At 48.3% G+C, this 23,981-nt stretch overlaps 9 protein-coding genes across 9 annotated transcripts; 3 read left to right on the top strand and 6 right to left on the bottom strand.

Annotated features, from left to right (window-relative positions):
- Positions 1-403: 403 nt before the first annotated feature.
- On the bottom strand, positions 404-925 carry P175DRAFT_094904 (uncharacterized protein). Its single transcript, XM_040901133.1, has 2 exons — positions 889-925; positions 404-821 (listed from the first exon to the last, which is right to left on the bottom strand). Exon 2 carries the CDS (start codon positions 711-713, stop codon positions 474-476), a length of 240 nt encoding a protein of 79 aa, XP_040748926.1. The 5' UTR covers positions 714-821; positions 889-925; the 3' UTR covers positions 404-473.
- Positions 529-2,948, top strand: P175DRAFT_094859 (putative sucrose transporter). Its single transcript, XM_040901132.1, has 8 exons — positions 529-820; positions 898-923; positions 991-1,235; positions 1,302-1,368; positions 1,419-1,490; positions 1,541-1,730; positions 1,779-1,894; positions 1,947-2,948. The coding sequence occupies exons 1-8, from the start codon at positions 723-725 to the stop codon at positions 2,834-2,836; spliced, it is 1,704 nt and encodes a 567-aa protein (XP_040748925.1). The 5' UTR covers positions 529-722; the 3' UTR covers positions 2,837-2,948.
- A 909-nt stretch (positions 2,949-3,857) lies between these two features.
- On the bottom strand, positions 3,858-7,528 carry P175DRAFT_0540424 (uncharacterized protein; the record flags this gene model as incomplete). Its single annotated transcript, XM_040900343.1, has 7 exons — positions 3,858-4,293; positions 4,350-4,904; positions 4,964-6,570; positions 6,623-6,851; positions 6,907-7,000; positions 7,070-7,230; positions 7,339-7,528. 7 exons carry the CDS (start codon positions 7,526-7,528, stop codon positions 4,214-4,216), a joined length of 2,916 nt encoding a protein of 971 aa, XP_040748924.1. The 3' UTR covers positions 3,858-4,213.
- Positions 7,529-9,381: 1,853 nt separating this feature from the next.
- On the bottom strand, positions 9,382-11,308 carry P175DRAFT_0504826 (uncharacterized protein). The gene is made up of 5 exons (XM_040897964.1): positions 10,660-11,308; positions 10,289-10,608; positions 9,940-10,235; positions 9,725-9,887; positions 9,382-9,662 (listed from the first exon to the last, which is right to left on the bottom strand). The coding sequence occupies exons 1-5, from the start codon at positions 10,875-10,877 to the stop codon at positions 9,478-9,480; spliced, it is 1,182 nt and encodes a 393-aa protein (XP_040748923.1). The 5' UTR covers positions 10,878-11,308; the 3' UTR covers positions 9,382-9,477.
- A 1,053-nt stretch (positions 11,309-12,361) lies between these two features.
- On the top strand, positions 12,362-14,282 carry rlmA (SRF-type transcription factor RlmA; the record flags this gene model as incomplete). The annotated part of the gene is made up of 3 exons (XM_040894295.1): positions 12,362-12,417; positions 12,491-12,647; positions 12,711-14,282. The coding sequence occupies 3 exons, from the start codon at positions 12,362-12,364 to the stop codon at positions 14,280-14,282; spliced, it is 1,785 nt and encodes a 594-aa protein (XP_040748922.1).
- Positions 14,283-15,003: 721 nt separating this feature from the next.
- On the bottom strand, positions 15,004-17,735 carry P175DRAFT_0504822 (uncharacterized protein). Its single transcript, XM_040897963.1, has 5 exons — positions 17,154-17,735; positions 17,047-17,076; positions 16,665-16,975; positions 16,490-16,611; positions 15,004-16,414 (listed from the first exon to the last, which is right to left on the bottom strand). Exons 1-5 carry the CDS (start codon positions 17,421-17,423, stop codon positions 15,300-15,302), a joined length of 1,848 nt encoding a protein of 615 aa, XP_040748921.1. The 5' UTR covers positions 17,424-17,735; the 3' UTR covers positions 15,004-15,299.
- Positions 17,736-18,108: 373 nt separating this feature from the next.
- On the bottom strand, positions 18,109-19,994 carry P175DRAFT_0504820 (EF-hand domain-containing protein). The gene is made up of 4 exons (XM_040897962.1): positions 19,512-19,994; positions 19,423-19,441; positions 18,502-19,357; positions 18,109-18,442 (listed from the first exon to the last, which is right to left on the bottom strand). The coding sequence occupies exons 1-4, from the start codon at positions 19,550-19,552 to the stop codon at positions 18,420-18,422; spliced, it is 939 nt and encodes a 312-aa protein (XP_040748920.1). The 5' UTR covers positions 19,553-19,994; the 3' UTR covers positions 18,109-18,419.
- Positions 19,995-20,252: 258 nt separating this feature from the next.
- Positions 20,253-21,321, bottom strand: P175DRAFT_0445923 (putative short-chain dehydrogenase/reductase family protein; the record flags this gene model as incomplete). The annotated part of the gene is made up of 2 exons (XM_040894314.1): positions 20,253-20,382; positions 20,441-21,321. The coding sequence occupies 2 exons, from the start codon at positions 21,319-21,321 to the stop codon at positions 20,253-20,255; spliced, it is 1,011 nt and encodes a 336-aa protein (XP_040748919.1).
- A 662-nt stretch (positions 21,322-21,983) lies between these two features.
- On the top strand, positions 21,984-23,634 carry P175DRAFT_0526562 (gamma-glutamylcyclotransferase). Its single transcript, XM_040899477.1, has 6 exons — positions 21,984-22,318; positions 22,388-22,419; positions 22,533-22,582; positions 22,648-22,652; positions 22,743-22,827; positions 22,930-23,634. The coding sequence occupies exons 1-6, from the start codon at positions 22,227-22,229 to the stop codon at positions 23,428-23,430; spliced, it is 765 nt and encodes a 254-aa protein (XP_040748918.1). The 5' UTR covers positions 21,984-22,226; the 3' UTR covers positions 23,431-23,634.
- The last annotated feature ends 347 nt before the right edge of the window (positions 23,635-23,981 follow it).

Raw genomic sequence — 23,981 nt, 5'->3', positions numbered from 1 at the left:
TGTATACTCTCTCCATTTCAGACGGGAGAGCTCCATACATCTGAGACAACTCACAAAACGGGATATAAAACTGGTCTAGACGTGTAGGATAATAAGTCTATGGTCAACAGTGGGTCTGGATAAGATGTCAGAAATTAAATTAGAATGCAGATTAAGAATCAGATGCGGCTTTTGGCTCCCAACAGTCTCTCGGACTCTCCCGCATGCAGCTAAACAACCACCATCTTTCTTCTCTCTTCCCTTTATCCACAGTCCTCTAAAGACCCTCCTTTCCCTCTTCCTCCTTCCTCTCACTCTTCTACTCTTCTTCCCTCTTTTCTCCTCCTTCTCCTGATCACAATAAGGAACGGATCTGTCCCTGTTCCTGGCAGAATCCCCAACCTGACCCCCTGGATTCGCGATTTCGGAGAAACGCCCGTGCACACTTGGATCTCACCCGCATTCCTGGTGGCTATTTTTATCACCTAGAACCCTCAACGTACCACAACGTTTTTGACTGCTTTCTCACCATCTCTCCACCGTGTTTGAATCATCATTTGCTTGTTTTTTTCACCCCGGTACTGCAGGGTTTTGCGGGGTTCCAAAGAAACCGACTTCCCATCGCTCCCCGCAACAATTTCGCGTCCTGATCGTAGGCACGCGACCAGAAAATCCCCTTCAGCTGATGGAAGGCTGAAGATTACGACAAGGACTAGATTCCTGCAGATATACATCCAGCAGGAATGCCGCAAGCTGCAAGATGGGTGGGCTCACCCTCGATCAAGGGCCGGACGGAGTCGATGCGCATGGCATTGTTGACGTTCGGTCTGCTGGGATTACAGTATGTTTCTTTTCCCCTGACTTTCCTCCATGTGAGCTTTAGGTCAATTCGATTAACTTCCTGCCGGCGTAATATAGATTTACCTGGGGCATTGAAATGACATGTAAGAATCGAAGCTCTCGTTTGACGACTCCCTTCGTGCGCTTTCCTAATTCCTCGTTTTGCGGTAGATTGCACGCCGTACCTCCTTCAGTTGGGATTGACAAAGTCGCGGACATCTCTGGTGTGGATTGCGGGGCCTCTTTCGGGCTTGATAATACAACCTCTCATTGGAGTTATCGCTGACCGGTCCCGGTCGAAATGGGGACGACGTCGGCCGTTCATGATCGGGGGTTCGTTCGTTGTCACTCTGTGTTTGTTGGTGTTAGGATGGACGACGGAGATTGTCAATTTTTTCGTCAAGGACTCCGAGAAGGTATTTTATATACACTGTGTGGGGTGTTTTTTTTTTTCTCATTCGGCAGCTGATTGGGGTGCACAGGTCCCAAAGGTCACGATTGCTCTCGCGGTACTTAGTATTTACGCTTTAGATTTCGCAATTAACGTTGGTGAGTCTTGGGATTAGCTCTGTGGATGTGGCTGCTCTAACTTGAACTAGTCCAAGCCTGCTCTCGCAGCTTGATTGTCGATACATTACCAATTCCTTCACAACAAGCTGGGTCAGCGTGGGGTATGTGAGCTCTCTGAAAGCATCAAAAGAATTACACTGACATTGTGAAGCCACTAGGATGTCGGCCATTGGCCAGCTGATCGGATATGTCATTGGATCCCTTGACACCGTCCGAATCTTTGGGACTACGATTGGCGATACTCAGTTTAAGCAAATGACCGTTATTGCGGCCCTGTCTCTGCTCGCGGCGGTTGCTGTGACCTCATATTCCGTGACGGAAAGGGTTTTGATCACAGCAAGGTTAGAACACGGACTGTAAATGTCTAATGCTTAGGCTGACTTTGGCAGGGATTCCGACGGAAAAGTCGGTGCTATTCAAGTGCTTTCGCAACTGGTCAAAACCACCATGGACTTGCCTCCTCGTATCCAAGCCATTTGCTGGGCTCAATTTTGGGCTTGGATCGGTATTGCTCCAAACTGTTGCTATTTTGGAGGCTAGCTGCTGATGTAGTACAGGATGGTTTCCGTTCCTTTTCTATAGCACGACCTGGGTTGGAGAAACCTACTTTCGGTATGAAGTCCCTAAGGATGCGACTCGACCTACGGACATGCTCGGAGAGGTTGGCCGTGTTGGCAGCCTTTCTCTTGTGGTTTTTTCGTCCATTACATTTCTTAGCTCTGTCCTACTGCCCTTCTGCGTGCAACCGCCAGATACAAAACGGCCCAGATTTACTCCGCGGCCACCCCCTGGTGTAGCTGCTCTGCTTGGGAAAATCACGCGGGTTCGTCCGGATCTGCAACTGACTTGGCTGATCTCCCATGTTATGTTCGCTGCGACCATGATATTTGCCCCATTGGCCCGGTCCCGAGCATTTGCAACCTTTCTTGTCGCTCTTTGCGGGATCCCATGGGCTGTCAGCTGCTGGGCCCCTTTTGCATTTATGGGAGTAGAGATCAACCGGTTGGCATTGGGTCCATCGCAGGCATCCCGCTTGTCGGGGGTGACGATGATCACTTCTAGCAGTGCTCGATCCGGTGCGTACAGCGACCGAAATCAGGATACCGAAATGGACGTTCTGCGACTCAACCACCACGACCCTGACAGCGACAGCGATACGGAAGATGGGATCTCGAATCTCCCGTCAACAGGCGAACTGGCGGGGATTTACCTAGGCGTGCTAAATGTCTACACGACGCTCCCCCAGTTTGTGGGCACGTTCATCAGTTGGATCGTCTTCAGCATTCTTGAACCTGGCAGCACCAAGCGCGACGACTCGGTCCCGGACTCTCAATGGATGGATCTGGATAAGAGCACGCCCAACGCTATCTCCATCTGTCTTTTTATCGGGGCTTTGAGCGCGCTCATTGCGGTCGAAGCTACCCGACGCCTGCGCTACGTTTTATAATCTTCTTTGTACCTTGACCTGAATTCTTTAGATGTTTCTGACCGGAAAGATCTGGTCCTCCTTGTATAATTGATACCCCGGAGATGTTATTGCATGTTGAAGACGAACTATACAGATATGATGATGGGAAGGAACCTCGACGTGGGTTTCGGATGGAACGAGATTCTGGTATATATTCTCGGTGTTGTGGTAAACCTATATAATGATGACTACTTAATGTTTTATTAACTAATGATTATACCACTGTACTCTCTCTTTTTTTTTTTAGCTCCAGACAAGCTTTTCAACGATACATTACACACCTCCACATAAAATAAATACAACCTTAACCCCTTTGCAACTGGGAGAACTTCTTCGAGCCCCGGAAAGCGGTAATGTAATATAATATATACTTGGTTCCTCCAAACCAACCCCTAACTCAACCCCTAACTCAATCAATCAATCAATCAATCATTCCTTCATTCCTTCCTTCCTTCCTTCCTTTCTTTGCTCCCTCGCCAACAACAACCACCACCTATCGCACTAAACAAGAGCAGAGAGCTTGCATACCCATACCCTAACCCCCAGGACCAACCACCGCACTCTCGCTCTTCCCAGACAAAGACAAAGCAAGTATCGCATAGAATAGCAGGGGAACACACTTGGATTATTCTTATACCTACCTCTATCTATTGGCGACTGCGACACGAGGACAAGGTGAGACGAGACTAGATACGGGTGTGGGTGAATAGGTAGGTAGGTAGGTAGACCAACTAGGATACCTAAGAAAGTGGTGGTGGGGGGTATTATACATATCCAAGTTGGCATTGAGGATAATGTCTGGAATAGTGTTTATATGATCAAGTACAAAAGAGAACCAAAAAAACTAAAAAGGGGACGATGCCTAAGGATACACTAAGAGGAGAGCAATTGGTGGCCAAATTCTTTTGATAGATGAGACACTGTAGATACAAGAGAGTCTGCTGAGGTATAGTGTATATGCAACATATTAGAAACAATCCGAAGCCACGTAGATTTAACCGACAGGGGAATATAAAAATTGCAGGCGAAAATGAAGAAAATAAAATAAAAAAAGCTGCTGTATCGCTTCGTGTCAGTCGACGGCTGCAGATGAAGAATATTATTATAATAAATCATAATGAACGCGGCGTCACGGCGTGGCCTCTCGTGCTTCGCTGTAACAATAAGACTTGAACCACTCAAGTGATCAACAAGGATTAAAACAAGTTGCAATAAATGACAACAAATCAGCACATCAAGGGGAATAAAGCTATACAAAATCAAAACTCAGCAAATACAGGGATCAAACTATCAGAGGGAAAAAAAAAAAAAAAAAAAAAAAACAAGAGTCGAGGAAGACATTGTGGCCGGGCGAGATCAAGGCCGGCTGGCAGCCTGCATGTTTCCAGTCAGTTCGGCCACCCTAGCCTTGATACGGGCCGCACGCGTTTCGAAGCCTGTAAGCATTAGGTTAGAGATTCGTATCGGAATGATTCCGTTGTGTCTGACTTACTCTCTTCTTCGCTAGTGTTACCGTCCTCATCAGCCGTGCTAGAGCGTTGTTCGGCCAGGGCCGCCCTGTCAGCAGCGTTCTTTCGGATCTGCGCCCAGCGGTCCTGAGAGGGGTTTAGGGCCCTTGGAGAAGAGTTAGGTTCGACCTTCTCCTCAGGAACGGGGGCCACCGGCTTTTCAAGGAAAATCTCCTTAACAGGCGAGTCTTCCGGAACGAAGGCTGGCTGTTCAAGAAGTGGGCCCTGGTCAAACCTCGAAAACTCGCTGTCCGCTGCGACCTGCTCATTGGTGTTTACGCGAGAAAGAGCGTCGTACTCGGCCTCACGGCGAATCTTGGGGTGATCGTTCATGGCCTGAGGAGAATGGGCTGGGGATTCAACAGGTCGAGGCTCAGAGGCAGGAGTTTCCTCGGCGTCAACCTTGGGTGCAGGCTTCTTTTTCAGAATTGCAGAGCCATTGCGAGTGGGCGGCTCCTGTGCGGCCTTGGCTTTGTCCTCGAGCGCGGCACGAGCAGCCGCAACTGCCGAGCGCTCAGCTCCCGTTGGCTTCATTGGGGCTTAGTTTCTGGGTCCTTTTTCTTGGTTGTCCCAAACATGTTCTTGAACCCTGTGTTACCGGGCTTCTTCTTTAATTTATTGGATTCCTCCGAGTCTGGGGAGTCCTTAGGAGGCGCTTCTACAGCCACTTGTTCAGTGCGCTTGGCGGCACCGGCACTACCATGCCCGTTAGTTTGCTTTTCTGCGGGCGCTTCCACAGTCGGAGCGGGCGTTGTGGAGAAGCTGGCAGGCACGTCTTTCGACAGGGGAGGTGGTTGACGAGTCGTCGTGGTCGCTGGCGAGGAGGATGGAGGACTCGGCTTGTCGCTGGGGAATTCCTTGGGCTCTTCTTGAATAGCACCAGTACCTGCACGATTGTCTTTCAAATAAGCAGTTCTGTAGGCGTTCTTGTCGTAGTTGCTCGCCCATTGCAAAGCATGGGACGCCTCGTTCATAATAGACGGTTGCAAGGTCATGACAGAATTGGTCTTGGTTGAGTGTGCTCGGTCTTCGACTGCAGGAGACTTGCTACCGTTGACGAGTTCCTGTTCCTCCCTATGTCTTTTCTGGAGGGCAGCGGCCGCGGCTTGAATCCGGGCATGCTGGTCGGGAGCGATGCTGGTTTTGCTTTGCGGGGCTTGGTTGTTGGGTCGCTTGTACGCCTCCTCGACGTCGGTGACCTTCTTCGCAGATGATTTGCGGCGGCTAAGCATACCCCTGCGGGTTGAGAACCCGAAGAATCGCTTCTTTTCCACAATATACGCACCAGGTTCAGGCTCGGGTGCCGCACCCTTAACCTGCTCCTCAAGAACCAACCACTTCGCATTTCGAATGATCGTTTCGAGCAACGCACATCGTCCAAATACTGCCTTACGGGAGGCAGGTTCCTCAGCCGCCAAGCTGCTGATCCAAACCCACCAGAAGGAGTCATCTAGATCAAGGGTGGTGATGCTCGCTAGCTCGCCGGGGTCAATCGACTGTTCGTCGTTCAGGCCACGCTTGTGAGACTGGGAGCTTTGTCCCCGGACGGTAGGAATTGGGGGAAGCACCTTGTCCGGTGGAAGGAGCAGAGGAACCACGGGGGTTGGGGAAGTATTCTCATCACTGAAGCCAGACGACATGAAGTCGGCCCACGATGGTGTGGTGGGACGACCAAGGTCACCCCCACCGGAGTGAGGCACAGACCTCAAACTACCTCCAAACTCCTTTCGGGCAGGGTTGGGGATGCTGGCGTCTTCTTCCATAGTGGGCTCGAGTGAGCCTCCAAATCCCAAGTCCTCGAACCTGGACCAGGACTCATCCCGATTCGGTACCACGGAGTCCACAAGGTTCGACTGATTGGCTGAGGAAATACATCTGAGCACGCGCACACACTCGTCAGTAAGGGCACGGAGCGGGTCTTCATAGCCAGCGAACTCCTGTAGATGATGATCGCTATCCCTGTATTCGAAATTCTTTGCGCGACGTAGGAGAGCGAATGGAGTGGGAGAGACAGTGTCGACAATCATAACCACCTTGGTGGTAGAGACCTGCAGCAGCGCTGGGGTTTCTGGGGGGTACTCTGTTGCTTGGATGAGAGACTGCAGAGCGATGGGGAGGGTAGAGATGCTGCTCATGCCGCGGGTGGCGTCGGGCGACAGAGAACGTAGGTAGGCGAAGAACAAATGACTGGTTGCATCCGCAGCACTAAGACAAATTAAATATTATCCCGTGTTGAGGAAATAGCATACCGATTTACCTTGCCCAGTTCTTGTAGGCCATTTCAAAGCCATTCCCCGTATCAGAGTGTTCAAACGCCCACCATCCAGCATACCGAGAAAGCTTTCGCCCTCCGAGGCCGTTGGATTTAGCGTGAGCAGCGATCGCCGCCAGGAGATCAAAGAAGTCGAGGATGATCTTGGTTCGGGCATCGGAGTCAATACTGATGGGAATGAAGGTGGAAAACGCATCGCGAGCGAATTGCGCATCTAAACCCTAATTAGTCTGCGCGATGCGTCCGCTCATTGGGTTCTCGGGTCATACCTTGTTCGCCAACCTTAAAAAGCTCATAAGCATCCCAGGTGACCACTCCTCCGGGAAGTCTGCTCCAGCACCATTTCAACACACTACAGAGGACCTATGTCGAATGCGAATGAGTGCTGTGACCAAGGGACAAGGGACAGGCGACAGAAGAAGGACTACTCACCATCGGGTCCGTCAGACGGAGTTCTTGCGCCAATTCATCGCCCGCGTATGGGGATCCCCTCTTCAGCGATTGATTGAAGTAATTGCGAACAAAACTACGCGTGGTGATGGTAGTATCGGAGCTTGGTCGGAACGGGAGGAGCATGAAGGGGGTTTGCAGTCCTGTCAGGAGAAAAACAAGGTAATGATCAGCACATGAAGCCACTCAGTCTGTCTCACATTCTCAACCGGGTGGGGGAATGTTGACGTCAAAGGTAAAGAGGGACGTACCTCGTTCCTTCAATGCTTGAGTACAGGCTCGTACGAGGTGCTGGACCTCTTCTGGAGCGACATCTGTGCGCTGCCACGCATCTGTCCATGTAGGCTTCGCGGGACCATTTCTGTCCGACGCGATCGATTTTGCAGATTTCTTTGTAGCGCTGGAGTCTTTACTCCGAAAGACGCGAGTAAAAAAAGACATTTTGGGGTCTGCAGTCTCCGGAGCTTTTCCCGCCGAGAGACGCGGCCAGCAGTAACAGAATGGAATGGTGGAGGTTTTTTTTTTCTATTCTTCTTGAGATCGGCGAAGAACTCGGCGGTCAGAGGATGCACAGTAAACAGAAAGGATGATAGCACTGGGGACCAGGAAATTGGTGGCGCCAACAGGGGTAAACGGAGTTAAAAAAAAAAAGAAAAAAAAAAAAAAGAGAATTGAGCAGAGCGCACAAAAGAGAGGATGAACAGAGTCAAGTCATGAAATGAAGATTCAAGATATTAAATAAAAATTGAGACTAGAGGAGTGTCTGCAAAGGTCAAAAAGGAAGGAAGGAAAAAGAGGGAAGGGGAAAAAAAAAAAAAAGGTAAAGGGTATCTAGGTGTCCAAAGGACTAGTTTGCAGCACAGCACAGCACCTTTAGCGTGCAGCAAGACGGACGGTGAATGGTGAATAAGTATTAATGAGAGGAGCTGTGTCTTTTGGTGCTGTACTCCGTAGATTAGATCGGGTGGTATGTGGGGAGTTTGGTAGTGGTAAAGGAGGGGGAAAGGATCAATCAGAAGCTCAGGGACTATGCAAGAAGAGGGAGAAGAAAATAACAAGTCAGAGGGGGGGAAGAAAGAAAAGAAAAGAAGATGATGGAATAGAAGATGGATAAAAGGGAGACACACAGAGAGAGAGGAGAAGAAGAAGAAGAAGAAGAGGAGGAGAAAGAGAGAAAGATAGGAAGAAAGGTGAAGAGATGGCAGTAGAGGTGATGATGAGAATGAGGATTTACATACAGTTGCTTGTTTCAGGGGTGAAATCATCAGAATAATATAATACAGATTCTAGAGCCATGGTTCTCTACTAGTGTAGCACCTGTTAGTTGTCATTAGTAGTCCTTAACTAGTGGTTTACTGGATTTATGATTATTTAAACTAAATTTCTGTCGCTACCTATTCTCCTGTAAATAATTTCCAGGTTGAGAATTAGTGAATGATATCAATTACCTCAAGTTCTAGTCTATTGATCTCATACATACTCTGTACCTATAGTAGTGTTATAGTCCCTAGTCCAGAGACGCTTTACCAGGGTCTCTTTTCCTTTTCCTAACTTGCTCCCTTCTTGATAGTAGAGAGATAGAAACGTACAGTACATGATGTCACATCATGCAATCATTCCAATTCCCAATTTCTCTCAAAGTTTTCGGCCTCAAAACGCGATTCGATGTAGTCAAGTTGCTTCCTCAGGCAACTGCGGGAAAAGACCTCCCAGTCGATCCCGTGACTTTTTCCAGGGGTCATGTGAGCCAATCAGAGTGAGATTCAAAGGATCTAACCAAATTAAGAAAAATCAAAAAGGCTTCCATTCCGGACCTTCCAGATCGCAAAATAAACATCTCTCCAGATGTCTGGGAGAAAGTTAGATACTAACAAACTGGATTGCTGCGGAAATCGAGCGACTTTCCCTTTCCATTCTTGGTCGAACTTGGCGCTGCTTTTTGCTCACTAAGCAGCCTGGAGTATGGGAGGAGTATTATTTAGAGATGAAGGTCTGATTCTTTCTATCTTATTAAAATAACTAGGTTGAAATAACTATACTAAGAAGAGGAGTAAAGTAAGAATAAAAGAAATATAATCTAACTAGTATAGGAAAATAGAAGATAGGACTAGAATTATTAGGAATAACTTCTAAAATTAGTAATTTTGTAAGGGTTTGCTGTATCCAAAGTCTGACATATATTTAAATTGACCAAATTACTAGGATTAGGAGAATCAGACCTTCATTTCAGGATAATAGATTACTAGGCATTACACTTAGCAATTCATCTAATAGAAAAAAACCATGGAGCTGTGGCTAGGTTCCAAATTATGGTGATCTTTGTTATTGACTGCATGAAGGATAAGTGAGAACTAGTTAACAGCTGAAGATATCAATATTTACTAATCATTTTAATAATCTTCTCCTCTTAACCACTGATCTAATAACAGCTGTTCCGCAGTTGGCCTTTCTTCGGGCAACCAACACAATGTTTTTCGCAGAAACTTGAGGAAAAGCCTCTGGCTATTCCCTTCAAGTCGAGACTCACGACTTTGTAGAGACTGTTGAGGAATACTTTCCATATTTTTCCAATTACCTGCAAAAGATTAGGAACAAATTTGATTATAATTTATGAGACTGAAAGCCAGCAGTTCTTACCTTCCTTATCCCAGAATTTAAGGCTTTGCTTACTTCGCCTGAGAAATTCGACAGGAGGTGGTCCCAGAAGAGAAACCATTTCCGCGAAACGTCGAGCTTGGCCGCTTTGAGTGTCCAGATTCTGGCTCCTAAAGAGATGTCCTTGCTCAAATAAAGTCCATGCCTAGGAGGTGCGATATCAGCATAAATCATCTAGTCCAACTGTTGAAACTTACAGTCTGACCTATTGCCCATATGTCTACCTTGTTGTCCCATTCCATGTCAAGCATAACTTCTGGCGCTCTGTACACGTCTGGCATTATGAGACCAGTTTGTCTCTCTTCAGCCAGTCGTGCTTCTCCAAGATCGGCAAGGATCGGCTCCCCGTTCGTTAGAGGCATAGCACGTGTAGCATAAATTGTGCGGTCATCAAGAAGTTTTCGAGGTGCCGGGTTGGTAATCTCGTCTTCCTCCATATAAGCTAAAACTGCTTTATCTTCGATACCTAGAAGAATATTATTTGGCTGGACATCTGAGATCATATAAGCTTCGTGAATTAGAAGACTGATTCATACCAATTCTTACCAGTATGGATGACTTGAGACTGATGGAGGTAAGTTAAAGCAATGAGTATAAATCGAAGGGCGGGCCGAAGAAGTTCCTCTGTTAAAGTATCACCCTCAAGGCAATGTATATAGTCACGAATATCGATTCCAGCGGGTTCATAGATAATACACGAATGAGTTCCATACGGTCCAGAAACTTCAAATGAGTCAAGAACGAGTCGTATATATCTTTCAACGCCACGAGCATTGTGAGCCATCTTTAAATGATTTGATATCTGTACTTCTGACGGTTGCCGCACTGTATGAACATGAACTTTTAGAACCAGAAACTGTCCATCACTTTATTACATTAATTTTGTTTCTTTTAATATTGCAAGCGTGCTTACTTACTGTAGATCTTGACATAGCCATACAGTTGAAGATGAGCCAAAGCCCAGTTTTGTCATGACCTGATAGCGAGATCGAAAAACTTCACCAATATGGACTGGGTAGTAGCGTTCTTTCAGATAACCTGGCAAAGTTTCCTCTTCGAAGTCTTTAGATGAATCCAGAACGACGAAACCTGATGTCGGAAATTCTCGTGGTTGAGACAAGGGAGCAGTAGCCATTTTCCGGTGTTGGTAAACAAGCTGCGATATGAGTCGCGAATAATAGAAATGTCTTAGAGGTAGTGTCAAGTTTGCAGATGGTCGAATAAATGCCTTCAGAATATTTGTGCCCATGTCTTGTTGACATTTAAAAGGACGCAGAAAACTATTTGAGGTATGAAGCTCCCTTGTGCTTTAGCTTTATAAGTCCGTTGTATGGACTGATGATAGCTTTCCAAGATCAGGTCTCTTGGCCACCAGTCCGTATTTAGTTATGTTGGATATTAGGTAATCCAGGGGGTAGTTCAATGGTATCGGATGAATCGCTAAGGGTAATCAAGAACTTCAGCTCTGGTCTGAGGTGAGAAGGAGGAGAAAGTCGAAGTTGAAGAGATTTTTCAATACCTTCAAATTTAACAAAGCATCCTTCCCTGCTTTTCCGGCGGGAGAATCTATTTATACCACCGGGATCAAGCGCCAGGGAATCTTTGACTTCCTGGCAGCATTTGCAGACATGATCTCTGACTGACTTGGTCTCTAGGCGGAGTCTACTTGGTCTTCTAGTGCCGGATAAGTGTGCACTGTCTACTAGGCGGCCTGAGGTCCTCCACCCCTCGAATCAGAAGCCTAGGACCATCATCACCAGGTTTATCCGTGATATCAATTCGGATCAAGTCTTGCCTAGGAAGTTCTAACTGAGGTATTGGTGATGGATGATGGATGTAGACAGCGTTAAATAGGGGGAAGAAAAAAAACTATTTATAAATCGTATGGCGGCTAATTCAAAACTAAGCGGCGGCAACAGATAGCCGCCTCTCCCGCCCCCTCGACTGTCTATCTTTAGAATCTTCTGCATCACCCGCGTGTCGCCGTTCCAGCCATCAAGCAATAATCAACCGTCTCCTCCATCCCCATCTCTCAACTATCCCCATCTGTTCCATCCAAGAATTGTCCCTCGTCGATCCCTTCTTTCTCGTCTTTCTTTTCTCATCCCAAGGTCGGTATCCTCAGGCCTTCTTTTCCCCGTCTGTTGGGCCTGCAGCCGCTTAGCCCCCTCCCCCTTGGACTCTTGTCTTCCTTCCCCTCCCCGACCGTCACCTTACCTCGTTTTCTCCCTGTCCCTGTCCTTGTCCCTCGCGCGCGCCCAAAAGCGGCGCTCGTCGAATCTCCCACCTCTCCTACCCCCTCACACCCTCTGCTTCCCCCCTTGATCTATTGTTTCTGTCCTCTTCGCCGCAGAATAAGCTCTAGAACCCGTCAAAATCTGGGAATAAAAATAGTCCAAGGCTTCGAGTCTGACAAATGTATAGCAGACATTCTATCCTATCGCGTCTTCCAGAACTTTATTTGTCGAGCCGTGTTTCCCCTGGGTTTCAAATTTCACCTACGCGCCACCACCTGATTCGAAAGGACGACTCCCTCTCATCCTAGTTCTCGTCGTCGGTCCTACCCACCGTTTCAAATCCCTTCCCCGTTGCGTGCTTCGTCCGCATACATCCTCCCTCATGGGTCGAAGAAAGATCGAGATCAAAGCGATCAAAGATGATCGCAACCGCTCAGTGTATGTTCTAACTTCGATCGGGCTACCGATGCGGCACCCGGTTTGCAACGCTAACAACATGGTGGATACACAGAACATTTCTAAAACGAAAGGGCGGCCTCTTCAAGAAGGCACATGAGCTCGCGGTGCTATGTTCGGTAGATGTCGCCGTCATTATCTTTGGTCACAACAAAAAGCTCTATGAATTTTCTTCGTGTGATATGCGAGAAACCCTCGCTCGATATCAATATGTTCGTGGCCTCCACTCTCGCTGGCTGCAACTCACATGATCTGACTGGAATGATTTTACTTAGTTTGGCCCTCCACATGAACATAAAGGGCCTGAGGATTTTAACGGCAAACGTGATGACGATGACGACGACGACGATGATGGAACACCGGCCCCGGAAGACATGCATCCAACTCCCCAGAACCCGCCTCAAATGATGCCCGCACATATCCCTGGCCATCCCGGCTTTCAGCATGTCAACCACGCACCTTCTGCTTCCCCTCCGATTCCGAACGGTATACCATTCGATCCGCGCCACGGTACCCCGCAACCACAAGGAGCTTCTAGGCCGTCTTCAAGGAACCATCTTCGCCGAGTTAGCTCAAATCTTGGGGGACCATCGCATCACGGAACCCCGCCGCCGCCGCCACCTCAACCCCCTCAAAATGGGTTTGCATACATGCCAAATCCTTCCGTTTATAATCCTAACGCGCCACATCATATGGGTCAACAACCACCGCGACCAGGGCAGTATGCACATTTTGGCCATCATCCCCAACATCAACAGCCACATCAACCTATGCCGCCGCACTCCATGCCTCCTCATACGATGCCCCCACAGCCCATGCCACCGCACCCGCAACCTCCTCTACAACACCTCCAACAGCATCCTCCGCACCCTGCCCCGCAAATACCACAAATGACCATGTCGCAACCACCCCATCCAACCATCCAGGTCGCCCAATCGTTCTTACCAGATCAGCAGCAGCCCCCACAACGAACGGCATCGCTCCCAGAAACGTCAACAGATCAGATGCCCGGCCAGATGAAGATGGAAGGAAGTCAATCCCCGCCACAACCCAAGCCCTTACCATCCAAATCACGTAGTATTTTTACACCCATTGATGATCGTGGATCAGTTCTGGCGCAGCAATTTGGACTTTTTGGGGGCGCGTCGCACGCAAAGATGGAACCAGGCCATGACGAAAGCAACGATAGGAAGCCGTCGATTAAGCCTGTTCCCCCCCCACGTGCCGCAACCGAGGTTCCTATGTCCAAGGCAGTGCCCGATATTAAACCTCCTATCCGGACTAATAGTGGCCAAATGACGTCTAAGCGGCCTCAGCTCAAGGTTCAGATTCCCAGTGAAAGTTCAGATCGGGGTAGTGCAACTGCGGAGTCATCTTCACGGGACTCCGCCGGAAATAAAGCTGTAACCCCTGCGAAGGCGAATCCCGACACGAATCATCCAGGTGTGGTCTTACCACCACCGTCTCCATCCGCCGGCGCAATTCTTAGCGCTGGCGCCCAGGGTCCTCCGAATCCATTCGCCAGACCACCACCCCCGGGAACAACGGTGGCGGCGCAGAATAACAATTCCTACAATAACAACAATAATATAGAGACTCCCATCTCCGCGCTTCCTAGCCGCTTTGTTTCCGATGCGCTACTTCCATCACCCTCGAGTTTCTTCCCCGAATGGGGCTTTGGCCGTTCTGGGCCAGACAGCAATATGCTTCCCAGCCCGCTCACGTTCCCTACCCCTGCTGTCCAGAATGGTCCGGGATTTGGCCGAGAAGAAGAGCAAGACAAGAAGCGCAAAAGCCCGGATAGTGGCGCAAGCGGGGAGGGTACAACGAAGAAAGCAAAGACGTAATCTAATGTATTCTTTATCACCTCATTTTTGACGATTTTGGTTTCCGTCTTGTGTGATCATTTCCCCAGTCTTCAAATGTCTCTCTCGAAATTTTGGCATCTTGTGGCGTTTGGGAAATTGTTGGTAATCAGGGTAGGAAAGATTGAATATCGGTTCACGGTTTTCGTTTTTGGGCTCTTTCCTTTCCGGTTCTCTTTTTTCTCTTGTTTCTCCATTTATTCCTCCCTCCTCTCTTTCCTTTGTTGGGAGTCTTCCCCTTGCCCTATTCTTTCCTTTCTCTTATCCTGTTAATTTTCCCCTCTCCGTACATTTATACCCCGTGTCTCTGGCGAGTTCCTCTTCTGTCCTGTTTGATCCGTTCTGCAGCAGAAATACAAAACAACCTCATCCTTCAAATCACTTTTGAGGGGCTCTCGTAATCGGTCTGTCTTTCTTTTCCTCCTTCCCTCCTTCCCTCTCATTTCCTTTATTTATTTATTCTATCTCATTTATTATCTTTCTTTTTACCTCTCTCTCTCTCTTTCTATTTTACGGGCTAAATATCTTTTTTTTTTTTTGTTTTTCCACGGTGTAAATAGGTATGTGTCTGAGTAGGAGAAAAATTCTTATACTATTTTATTTAGGCCAATTTTTTTTATCTATTATTTCATCGTAGCCTTGGTTTAGGGCTTTGGTGTAGTTTGCATTATTGTAAAAGAGTAAGTAAATTATTAGAAGTAAATGCATTAATAACTCTTTGTATGATAATTCATAGAAACAACCCAAGTAAATACAATGGTATCTCCATGATTGAATGACAAGACGCTGCAACTTTTATCAGCATTGGGTATGTTTTAGGGCCGGCAGCCATTATCAATGTGTAAAAAGCTGAAGAAAAGGAATGTCAAGCTGAAAAGCAAAATGAGAAGAAGAAAAGAAAATGAGTCTATGATTAACGGTCGCTTACATGTACTGAAAAAAGAACAAGAAAGGAGGGAGGAAAGAGGGGGGGGGGGTTGCAATAGAAGAAGAGGAATGCTATACGGCCTCCTTCGACTCAGGGTGCGATCCACGCTCCTTAGCCTGGGCAGTCAGAATCTCCTTTCTTGCGCGCTCTTGTTCCGCAAGACCTGTTTTGGCCGCGGTGTGGGTTTTACTAAGCACCACAGGGCGGACGAAGAGACTAGCAATGAGACCAACGCCAGCTACGGCTGTGTAAAAGATCCATAAGCGGCTGAGACTAAAATTGAAGGCTTTCAAAACCACCGTTTTCTCGGGGCTGGGTAGGCTACGAACGAGATCGCTCTGCGAGCCCGAGAAGGAGTGGGCAATTTTAGCTGCGTCTTCCGGACCAACAGCTGCGAGGATAGAAGGCATCTTTTTGGCAAGCATGTTCTGGTAAATGACAGTACCGATCACGATGGAGATGGCGGCGGATAGTTGTCGGAGGAAGTTGAAGGTTGCAGTGGCAGCAGCCATATCGGAAGGGTGGACGTTAGCCTGGAGCGCGACAAGGGGCGCCTGGAAGAGCGGACCGGCACCAAAACCGGCGATGAGCTGGAAGATGATGATGCGGGGCCAGGAAGCGTAGTACTGGAGGTTGATGAAAAGGCCGTAGCCGAGGGTGAGGAAGACAAAGGCAACGACAACAAGCTCATGATAGCGGCCGGTCTTCTTGATGATGACCCCGGTGCCTGCGGAGGTGAAGGACAGGCTGAGGACTTGAGGAAGGATGTAGACACCGCTTAGGACGGGGGTTACAAGAAGCACGCTCTGAAAGTAGAGAGGGAGGTAGTAGGCGCCAGCGATGAAGACCATACTATGTAAGAAGCAAATGAGAAGAACGAGTGCGTTGTGCCAGTTGCTGAAGAGTCGAATGGGGATAACTGGATATCGGGCGAATTTCCATTCGTTGAGCATGGCGAGGACGTAGGTGGCAATGCCAAATATGATGAGGCAGATGACGGTTGCAGAAGCCCAAGGATAGTTGTTTCCACCGAATTGAAGGCCAAAGAGGAACATGAGCGTCGCTCCGACAATGAGAAGCGTACCTGACCAATCGATAGCCTTGAGACCAGCGAGAAAAGGGGTCTTCGGCGAGTCAATCTTGAGGAAGAAAATAAGGGTGGCGAAGGAGAGGCCGCCAATTGGCACTTAGAAAACAGTCAGCTCAAGCCTCATCAATCTCCGAGGTAGCCTGTAATCCTAGCAGGCAGGGGCCAACAAACAGTTCAGATAGAAACACCAGCGCCATGTAACACTGGTGGTGAAAGCGCCACCAATCAATGGGCCCAAAGCACCTGCAACCGCCCATGTAGAGCCAAAAAGCGCGTAGTAGAGTGGTCGGTCCCTGAGAACGGTCAGAAAATGGTTCCAGCAAAGGCAGGAGACTCCATAACAAACCGAACACTAAACAAGTCTGAAACACAGATATTCGCGAGCGTTATAATTCCGCCAGCTCCAGCACCTTGGATTGCTCTTCCAGCCAGGATCATAGGGAGGTTAATTGCAAGCCCACAGATTAAACTGCCAATAAGGAAACCGAAGTTGGCGATGAGAAGGACCGGCTTGCGGCCCCAGATATCGCTGACTTTGCCCCATAGCGGGACAAAGGCTGCATTGGTTAGCGAGTACGAGGAAGCCATCCACGAATATCCACTTTCAGAGGCATGGAAATGAGCGGCCATGGTGGGCAGAGCGGTCGAGATAATTGTCTGTAGGAGCAGACGGGGTCAGTCATCTGGAGGAACAGATATGAAGTGGCGGTGGTCATTTGCATCCTTACCATGTCTAGGGCTGCGAGGAATAGGACGAGCTATAAGGGTTCAAAAGCACAGTTAGCATACTAGCAGAGAAACAACATAGCTCATGGGCGCATGGGGGAAGACATACGCAAAGGGCAGCCATCACAACCGCGATATTCCTCTTTCCCAACGTGTGGGCCTGGGAAGGCACCCGATCTAGCGGGTTCTCGGCAGGGGTTGTCTCTGCTGGATCATCATCTTTCAAATGTTGCGACGGCGAAGATGATCTGGCTGTGTCCGTCTCAGGGTGCTCACCAGAGAAGGTATCTGTTCCTGCCGGGGGGGAGAGCTTCTCTGCAAGTATATGGACATTGTCTGTGTCCTGAGACGGGCGAGTACTTTCGCCGGGTGTAGTCATTTCTGGAGAGCAGAAAGCGACGATCTCTTCAAGCAAGGGGGACGAAGGCTGAAGAAGGCAAAAATGAAGCTTTGGGATTCTGGGGTAGAAAAACAAAAGCGTCGCTAGTTCCTTAGGCGGGTACTGCCGACGGCGTGGTTTAGAAAAGTTGCCAAGCTGCTGAGTATAAAATAGGCGACGGCCGCCGACTATAATATATAGCACTATTCAAGAATGCACGCTGAATTGTAGGAAACAAGCTCGGAGATTAGACAAGTGGGGGGGGAACGGTATAATTCGTGCTTTGCGAGACCCCGAACGGCGTGGATGGCGCTATCCGAAGGCGAGAGGAGAAAAGTGGAAACGTAACCAAACAGTCATGAGGTGGATCAATAAAATCTTCAGAACATCCACATCTTTTGACTCATCAAATCGCCATGTGGTGTCAAGGATGCAGAGACAAATCCAAGTAGGGGTAACGCTGTGGAGCAGGTGTCTATTGGACGGATCGGAGAAGACGGACACGGACACGGACAATGGATATGTAATGGATAATTACCCGATCGGAGTTAAGTAAGCAGGTTGCTTTCTGCGTCTGGACCTGATCTGATTTTATTGAATTTGATTGGATTTGTTTTGGAGGAGGGTTGGGATGAAAAAGTGAATGAGAAGAAGAAGAAGAAGAAAGATGGATTGAAAATGGAACTTCGAGGTTGTTGAATTGGGAAAGGATAGATAACACATGACCTCGTCCTACATCATACAATGCTAACCATATATGTATACTCCGTACACACACACACACAGAGTACGGAGTACATACAAAGTATTCTCTCTTTCAATCTGTTAAATATACACAATGCAGTAACTAGTATTAATGATTTCGGGTATATAATATCATGCTCTACTCCGTACTAGACCATCACATCAAAGCAATACAAGAAACACCCCTTCTTCCCCCTTTTTTTTTTTCTTTTTTTTTTCACTTCCCAAAACCTCCTAACTCCCAACAATTCTCTAATCCTGTAACTGAAGGATCTCTATCATAACGTTAACCAAGGACATTGATTTGCACAGAGCGCAGACAGACTCCACTTACCCGTTAGAAATTCCTCAAAGCTCACCGTGATATACCCATCGCGATCGTCATCATACCGCTTGAACACGTCTGTCATGCGCCTAAGACTGATACATGCCTGAACAAACAGATCAAAGCTCATCCCCATTGGCGGAGCTCCTACGCCATGTCCGTTGGCCCTCCGTCCCTTGCTCTCGAATGTGGTGAAGAGAACCGTCACAAAGGGTGGACTGAGACGGTACCCAAACGCTACCAGCGCCTTCTCGAATTCCTGAAGACTGATACGTCCGCTGCGGTCCTCATCGAATTTTTCGAATAGTTCGCGCCATGCAGCCAGGTAGCGCCAGAGCGAGACGAACTCGTCAAAGGAAATCGACCCGCTCCTATTGCGGTCGAACATGCTAATCATCATCTTCACAGTCTTGGGGTGGAATGAGGTGAAGTCCCCGTTCACCAAAGCAGAACCTAGCTCATGTTCAGTAAGGGCTCCAGAGTGGGAGGAGTTGGCCGCCTTGAACAACGGGAACAGCTGCTGCGGATCGTCATTGGGGACCGCCAATGGGGGAGGGTGAGGAGTCGCAGGAGGGCGTGCCGATGGGGGGGGACGGTTACGGACTGGCTGGGAGGGAGGGGGTCCAAAGCCGTAGTTCTGCGGAGGGGGAGATGGATGGAGCAGACCACCAGGACGCTGTTGGTTTGGATGTACGCTAGGCAGTGGTTTGTCTGTTGCTGGGCGCGGAAACCCCGCTGCAGGGTGGTGCCGCTGAGAATGGGGGGATGTAGGATGAGGACGGGAAGACACGCCCCCTGGCGACGTAACGTGTGTTTTATGTTGACTTGTAGCGTTTATCTGCATCGCACCGATCATCTGGGCGACCTGATGGAACAGGAATGCGTCAGCCGCGGGGAAGGTTGCGCCAAAGGACGAGTATGTAGGCGTACCTGTTCAGGCTCTGCGTGCCTAAATCAAAGTCACGAATTAGCCATTTTCATTCTGGCGACACCTCCATCTCAGGGAAATGCGCACTTACGCTGGGAGCGCGTCCGGATTATAGGCCTTGTTGTACGCCATTGTCGCAGGGACCGGACTGACGTAGGCGGGCGCAATTTAGAGGGGTTCGGGGTGAATGCAGCTAAAAAAGGTGCAGTTTCATTCAGGAAAATAGAAACACCGCAAATTTGAGAGGAGAGCAGAGGAAGAAGGGAATGAGGGGGAATTAGGTCTTGAAAGAGATTCAGGAGTCAGACTCTTTCCATTTCTCCTTTTGCCCAACACCAAAGGCTGTGTGTTCTGTCGTCGGAAGCGGAGCCGTGGGGCGGTTCACCCGGTAGTGACCAAGAAGGTTGAAATGAGAGCCTCCTTGGGCACCCTATCGTAATCGTATAGGAAAATGCTCACCTACGACTGTAACTTCGAAAGGAGGGATCTGACTCTTGTGGTGTATTTTCCCATCCATCCGTCTGTCTGATACACACAGAATAGACGATCTTGCCATATACTCATCTTATCATCTTGATGGGTTGGGGAAGTTAGGTAGGCAAGTTAATACCACATGATGATCGCTTTCCCGCGGGTTGGGGGGCAGTTTGATGGAGAAATTTCGGCCCTATCTATTTTTATGTAATGATAGTAACAGAAAGACTATAGTTAAAAGGTGCATGATTATTGTAGTTGTTCTGATCGTGACAGCGTTCATTCTAACTGCCCGCGGCTTACACGTTCCCCAACTCAGTTCCCTGTACTCTGTAGACGATCGCTAGGCAGGCAGAGATCATATCAGGTTTCCTTGGCTTCCGCCGTCAAGCGTCTCATTGTGCTCCTTGAGAATTTCCATTATCTCCTTCCAGGCTTTTGCTTGGAACTGCTTTCCTTCCATACCGGTAGTCAATCCGATCGATTCGCTATCACAGATTAACATGTTACAATACTCCAGGTGAACAAGACCAGAAAAGAACTTACTCCAGGTACCCGTCACTTCTCCAGCATCTCCCATGCGACTCCACACCCTGGTATGTTGCACTGACGAGCGACCGACTTCCTTGCTCCGGTGTTCGGGCAAAGAGCTTGAAGGCCAACCAAACCAGCCACCGCTCGTAAAATTTGTTGTACTGCCGCCCGAGAGATGTTGCGCAGAGTCCCGGACTGACAGTATTAATGATGACGGGCACCGTTCCATTCTCATTCCGCAGACGACCAGCAACAGTCTTAAGAACGTACTCTAGGAGGAGCTTTGAGATCCCATATTGCTTCGGACCGCTGAATTGTCCCACATCATTGAGATGTTTCAAGAGTGGCCCGTCAGTCCGAAGGGATTTCGCTTGAACTCGGACGAATTGCTGGCTAGAAACAACCGTAAGATAGGTTGGTTGCGAGTTGCAAGAACTGCTCCTCAGTTTTGGTAGGAGAAGAAGCGCTAGGAGTGAGGTAGACAAGGTGTTCACTTGGAGTGTCTCTTCCCATCCTTCTGGCGATACTTTGTATTCTCGATTCCAAAGACCTGCGTTCAGCAATGCAATGTCTAGCTGTTTTATCTCATTGTTGACACGGTTGGCAAATTTCTTGACACTCTGGAAACTATTCATTTCCAGCTCCCATACTTGGACTACACCTAGTCTATTTGTGCGTTTCTCAAGCTCTTGCTTGGTTGCTTCGCCGCGTTGCAGGTTCCGACTGCCTATAATCAGCGACTCCACCCCTAGATTGAGAAGCTTGATAGCAGCTTCGAATCCAAGCCCGGCCGTTGCACCGGTTAAAATAACCGTCTTCCCCGCAAACGAGACCCCACTTGGGTCTGTGGGAGGTGTATATTGAGTTCTGAGGAGGCGCATTAAGCTAGCCATTATGCGAAGCTGAAGGGAATCGAATTAAGCCGAAATATGTGTGCGCGCAATGGGATAGATTCGAGATTCAAGGCAGACAAGGATGTTGCAGGGGGATTGGATTCAATAAGTGTCCACAAAAATCCAGAAGATATACCCAAATCTCTCTGGAGGATGCGTTGAAATGGATTTACGACGTGGGGTCAATAATTCCTTATGGAAGCTAGCTACCTAGCTACCCTTAAGATTTTAGGTGACTGTTAGACCCGCCGTTGGTGTCTGGGCAACCCAGCCGCTGCGAGACACCGGAGATAATAATACGAGTACCACAACTCTTGTAATCTGGAGACAATAACAGTAAGAAACCAATTCACCTCATTATATTAAAGCGAAAGTCGATTTGGAGCGATGATGATTTGGAAGGGAACTCTCCAGCATGTTAGACGACTATAACTTACCTGGTGGTGAAAGCTAATATCCAGACGATCATTGCTTGTCCAAGACCTGGAATTCTCCTTTTTTTCACATAATGAAGAGATTGATCTGAGGTGAAAACCAATATGAGGATGATACTGGACTCTCGGAGTAGAATAATTGCAAGAGTGGAAATTCAGATCCAGTGTTTGCGTTTGGTGCCTGGGGAGAAAGAAAGAGCAAACAATACAAACATAGTGTGATTTATCCGCCACTTTTCATCACCACCGGGACAGTAATCAGCAATCGATTGGCTTTGTTACACCTCAATTCCGCATCAGACAATTGATCGTTATTCTGGATTTTGGTTCTATCATTGATCATTAATCCCTGGCCCGTCCAATTTTTCATTCGCATACTGAAATACCTGGAAGCACCGGCATTCCTCGGCAAAAGGAAATCTAATATAGCTATCCGTGCATTTATCAACGGCTTCTATACAGGTTCTGGACATGTCTACGGATCAAGGGAGCCAGACTCCCGGTAACGGCCGAACATGGCGCAATTATTTCCCACAAGGTGATCTCTGGGTATTTGGCTACGGGTGAGTGCAACGATCTTTTATCAAGAAATCCTTGATCGAATAGAAGAAGAGACAACTGAACGCATATAGGAGTTTGATATGGAAGCCACCACCACATTACGGTATGTTATGAAAGCATTATTAAAGGATACAGTGTGCCTGTAGCTGCGTCTCCTGGGCATTAAAGAGCTATAGACATTGCTAGCATCCGACTGGCTAATATAAATGATGATAGATCAACGAGTACCAGGCTACATCGAAGGATATGTGCGGCGGTTCTGGCAGGTTCGTTCGTGCCATTATCTATATATATTTTTACTTAAACTGATCTTCTCCCTTGTATCTGGTAGGCTAGGTAAACAAAAAAACAATTCTCCGGGTTTGCTTTCTTCATTGTGTTCCTGCCTAGAGACAAGTCTATCTCCAGCATCTAATGGGAATTTAGCACCGACCATCGAGGAACCCCAGAGAAACCCGGCCGCGTGGTAACAGTCATTGAACGGAGATTTTGGGAGACTTTAGATGACCCAGTATGTCCTTTGCCCCTTTCAACCCCAATATATAACAGAAATGCCACAATGCAACAACATACGTTAATAAGAATACTCTCTTTCCCACTAATCATGCAATAGCTGGCACACCTAGAATCTTCTTCCAACGACCGAGTATGGGGAGCGGCATACCATATTCCCGCTTCCCATGCAGAGGAAGTCCATGACTACCTAGACGCCCGAGAGATTGATGGATATAGCGTCCACTACACCCCGTTTCATCCTGTGTCTACCTCTGGGGGGTTGCCTGAAGGCTCGGAACCGGCCGCCGTGTCTTCTTCAATTACCTGCATGGTGTACATTGGCCAGCCCACAAACCCCCAGTTCCTGCGCGACCCGACTCGCCGGGAGCCACAGGACGTCGCAGAGGTCATCAGCCGCGGTCGGGGCCAGAGCGGAAAGAACACAGAGTACCTTTACCTCTTGGAGAAGGCTCTTGAAGGGCTAGGGCTCGGAACTGCCGATTTCCATGTCACTGATTTGGTTGAACGGGTGAAAGCGATCGAGGAGGAAAGCGAAGCAACAATGGAAGAGGAGAAGGCCGAAAGAGACATCCGAGAGTCCTTTAAGTGCGACTTCTGACGATGCTTCCCACGTACGGAATAAGCTAGAGCGCGATTCGCTGCTGCGGCATCGTGAAGCAAGCTTATGGCTGAGATAGATAGAGACATCCAACTAGACTATATATACATACCCTTCGGGACTTTCTCGACGGAAATTGCTTGATTCATTTCACTCCTGGCAGGCAGATACTCAAGACTAATCTGAATACACCTTATATGGAATCCATCCTCCTCAGCATCCACCAGAAGAAGGTCCACGACAATGAATGGGAAGAAGGTCGTGTTCCTCGCGACCTCGTTCACACAGTGCCGGCTTTTCCCGTATTTCCCTTCCCATCCGTAGACATGGTCGCCAATCCGGGGCGAGTAGGCAGAGCTCGATAATCAATGATACATTGTCTACCGATTCAGGAGAGAATTACTACCTCTCAAGCCAATAGCGAGAATACTTCACGCGCTGTGATCATGGTACTTATGCAGCTGAGCCTAGACTGAGAGGCTTTGGAGCACAGCTAGGGAAGATTACTGTAAGCAGATCAAGAATCACCATGAAGGTTGTTGGATGACGCG

Source organism: Aspergillus ochraceoroseus (genome assembly GCF_002846915.1).
Source record: "Aspergillus ochraceoroseus IBT 24754 chromosome Unknown P175scaffold_10, whole genome shotgun sequence".
Lineage (NCBI taxonomy): Eukaryota > Fungi > Ascomycota > Eurotiomycetes > Eurotiales > Aspergillaceae > Aspergillus > Aspergillus ochraceoroseus.
This window is presented reverse-complemented; position numbering and strand designations above follow the sequence as displayed.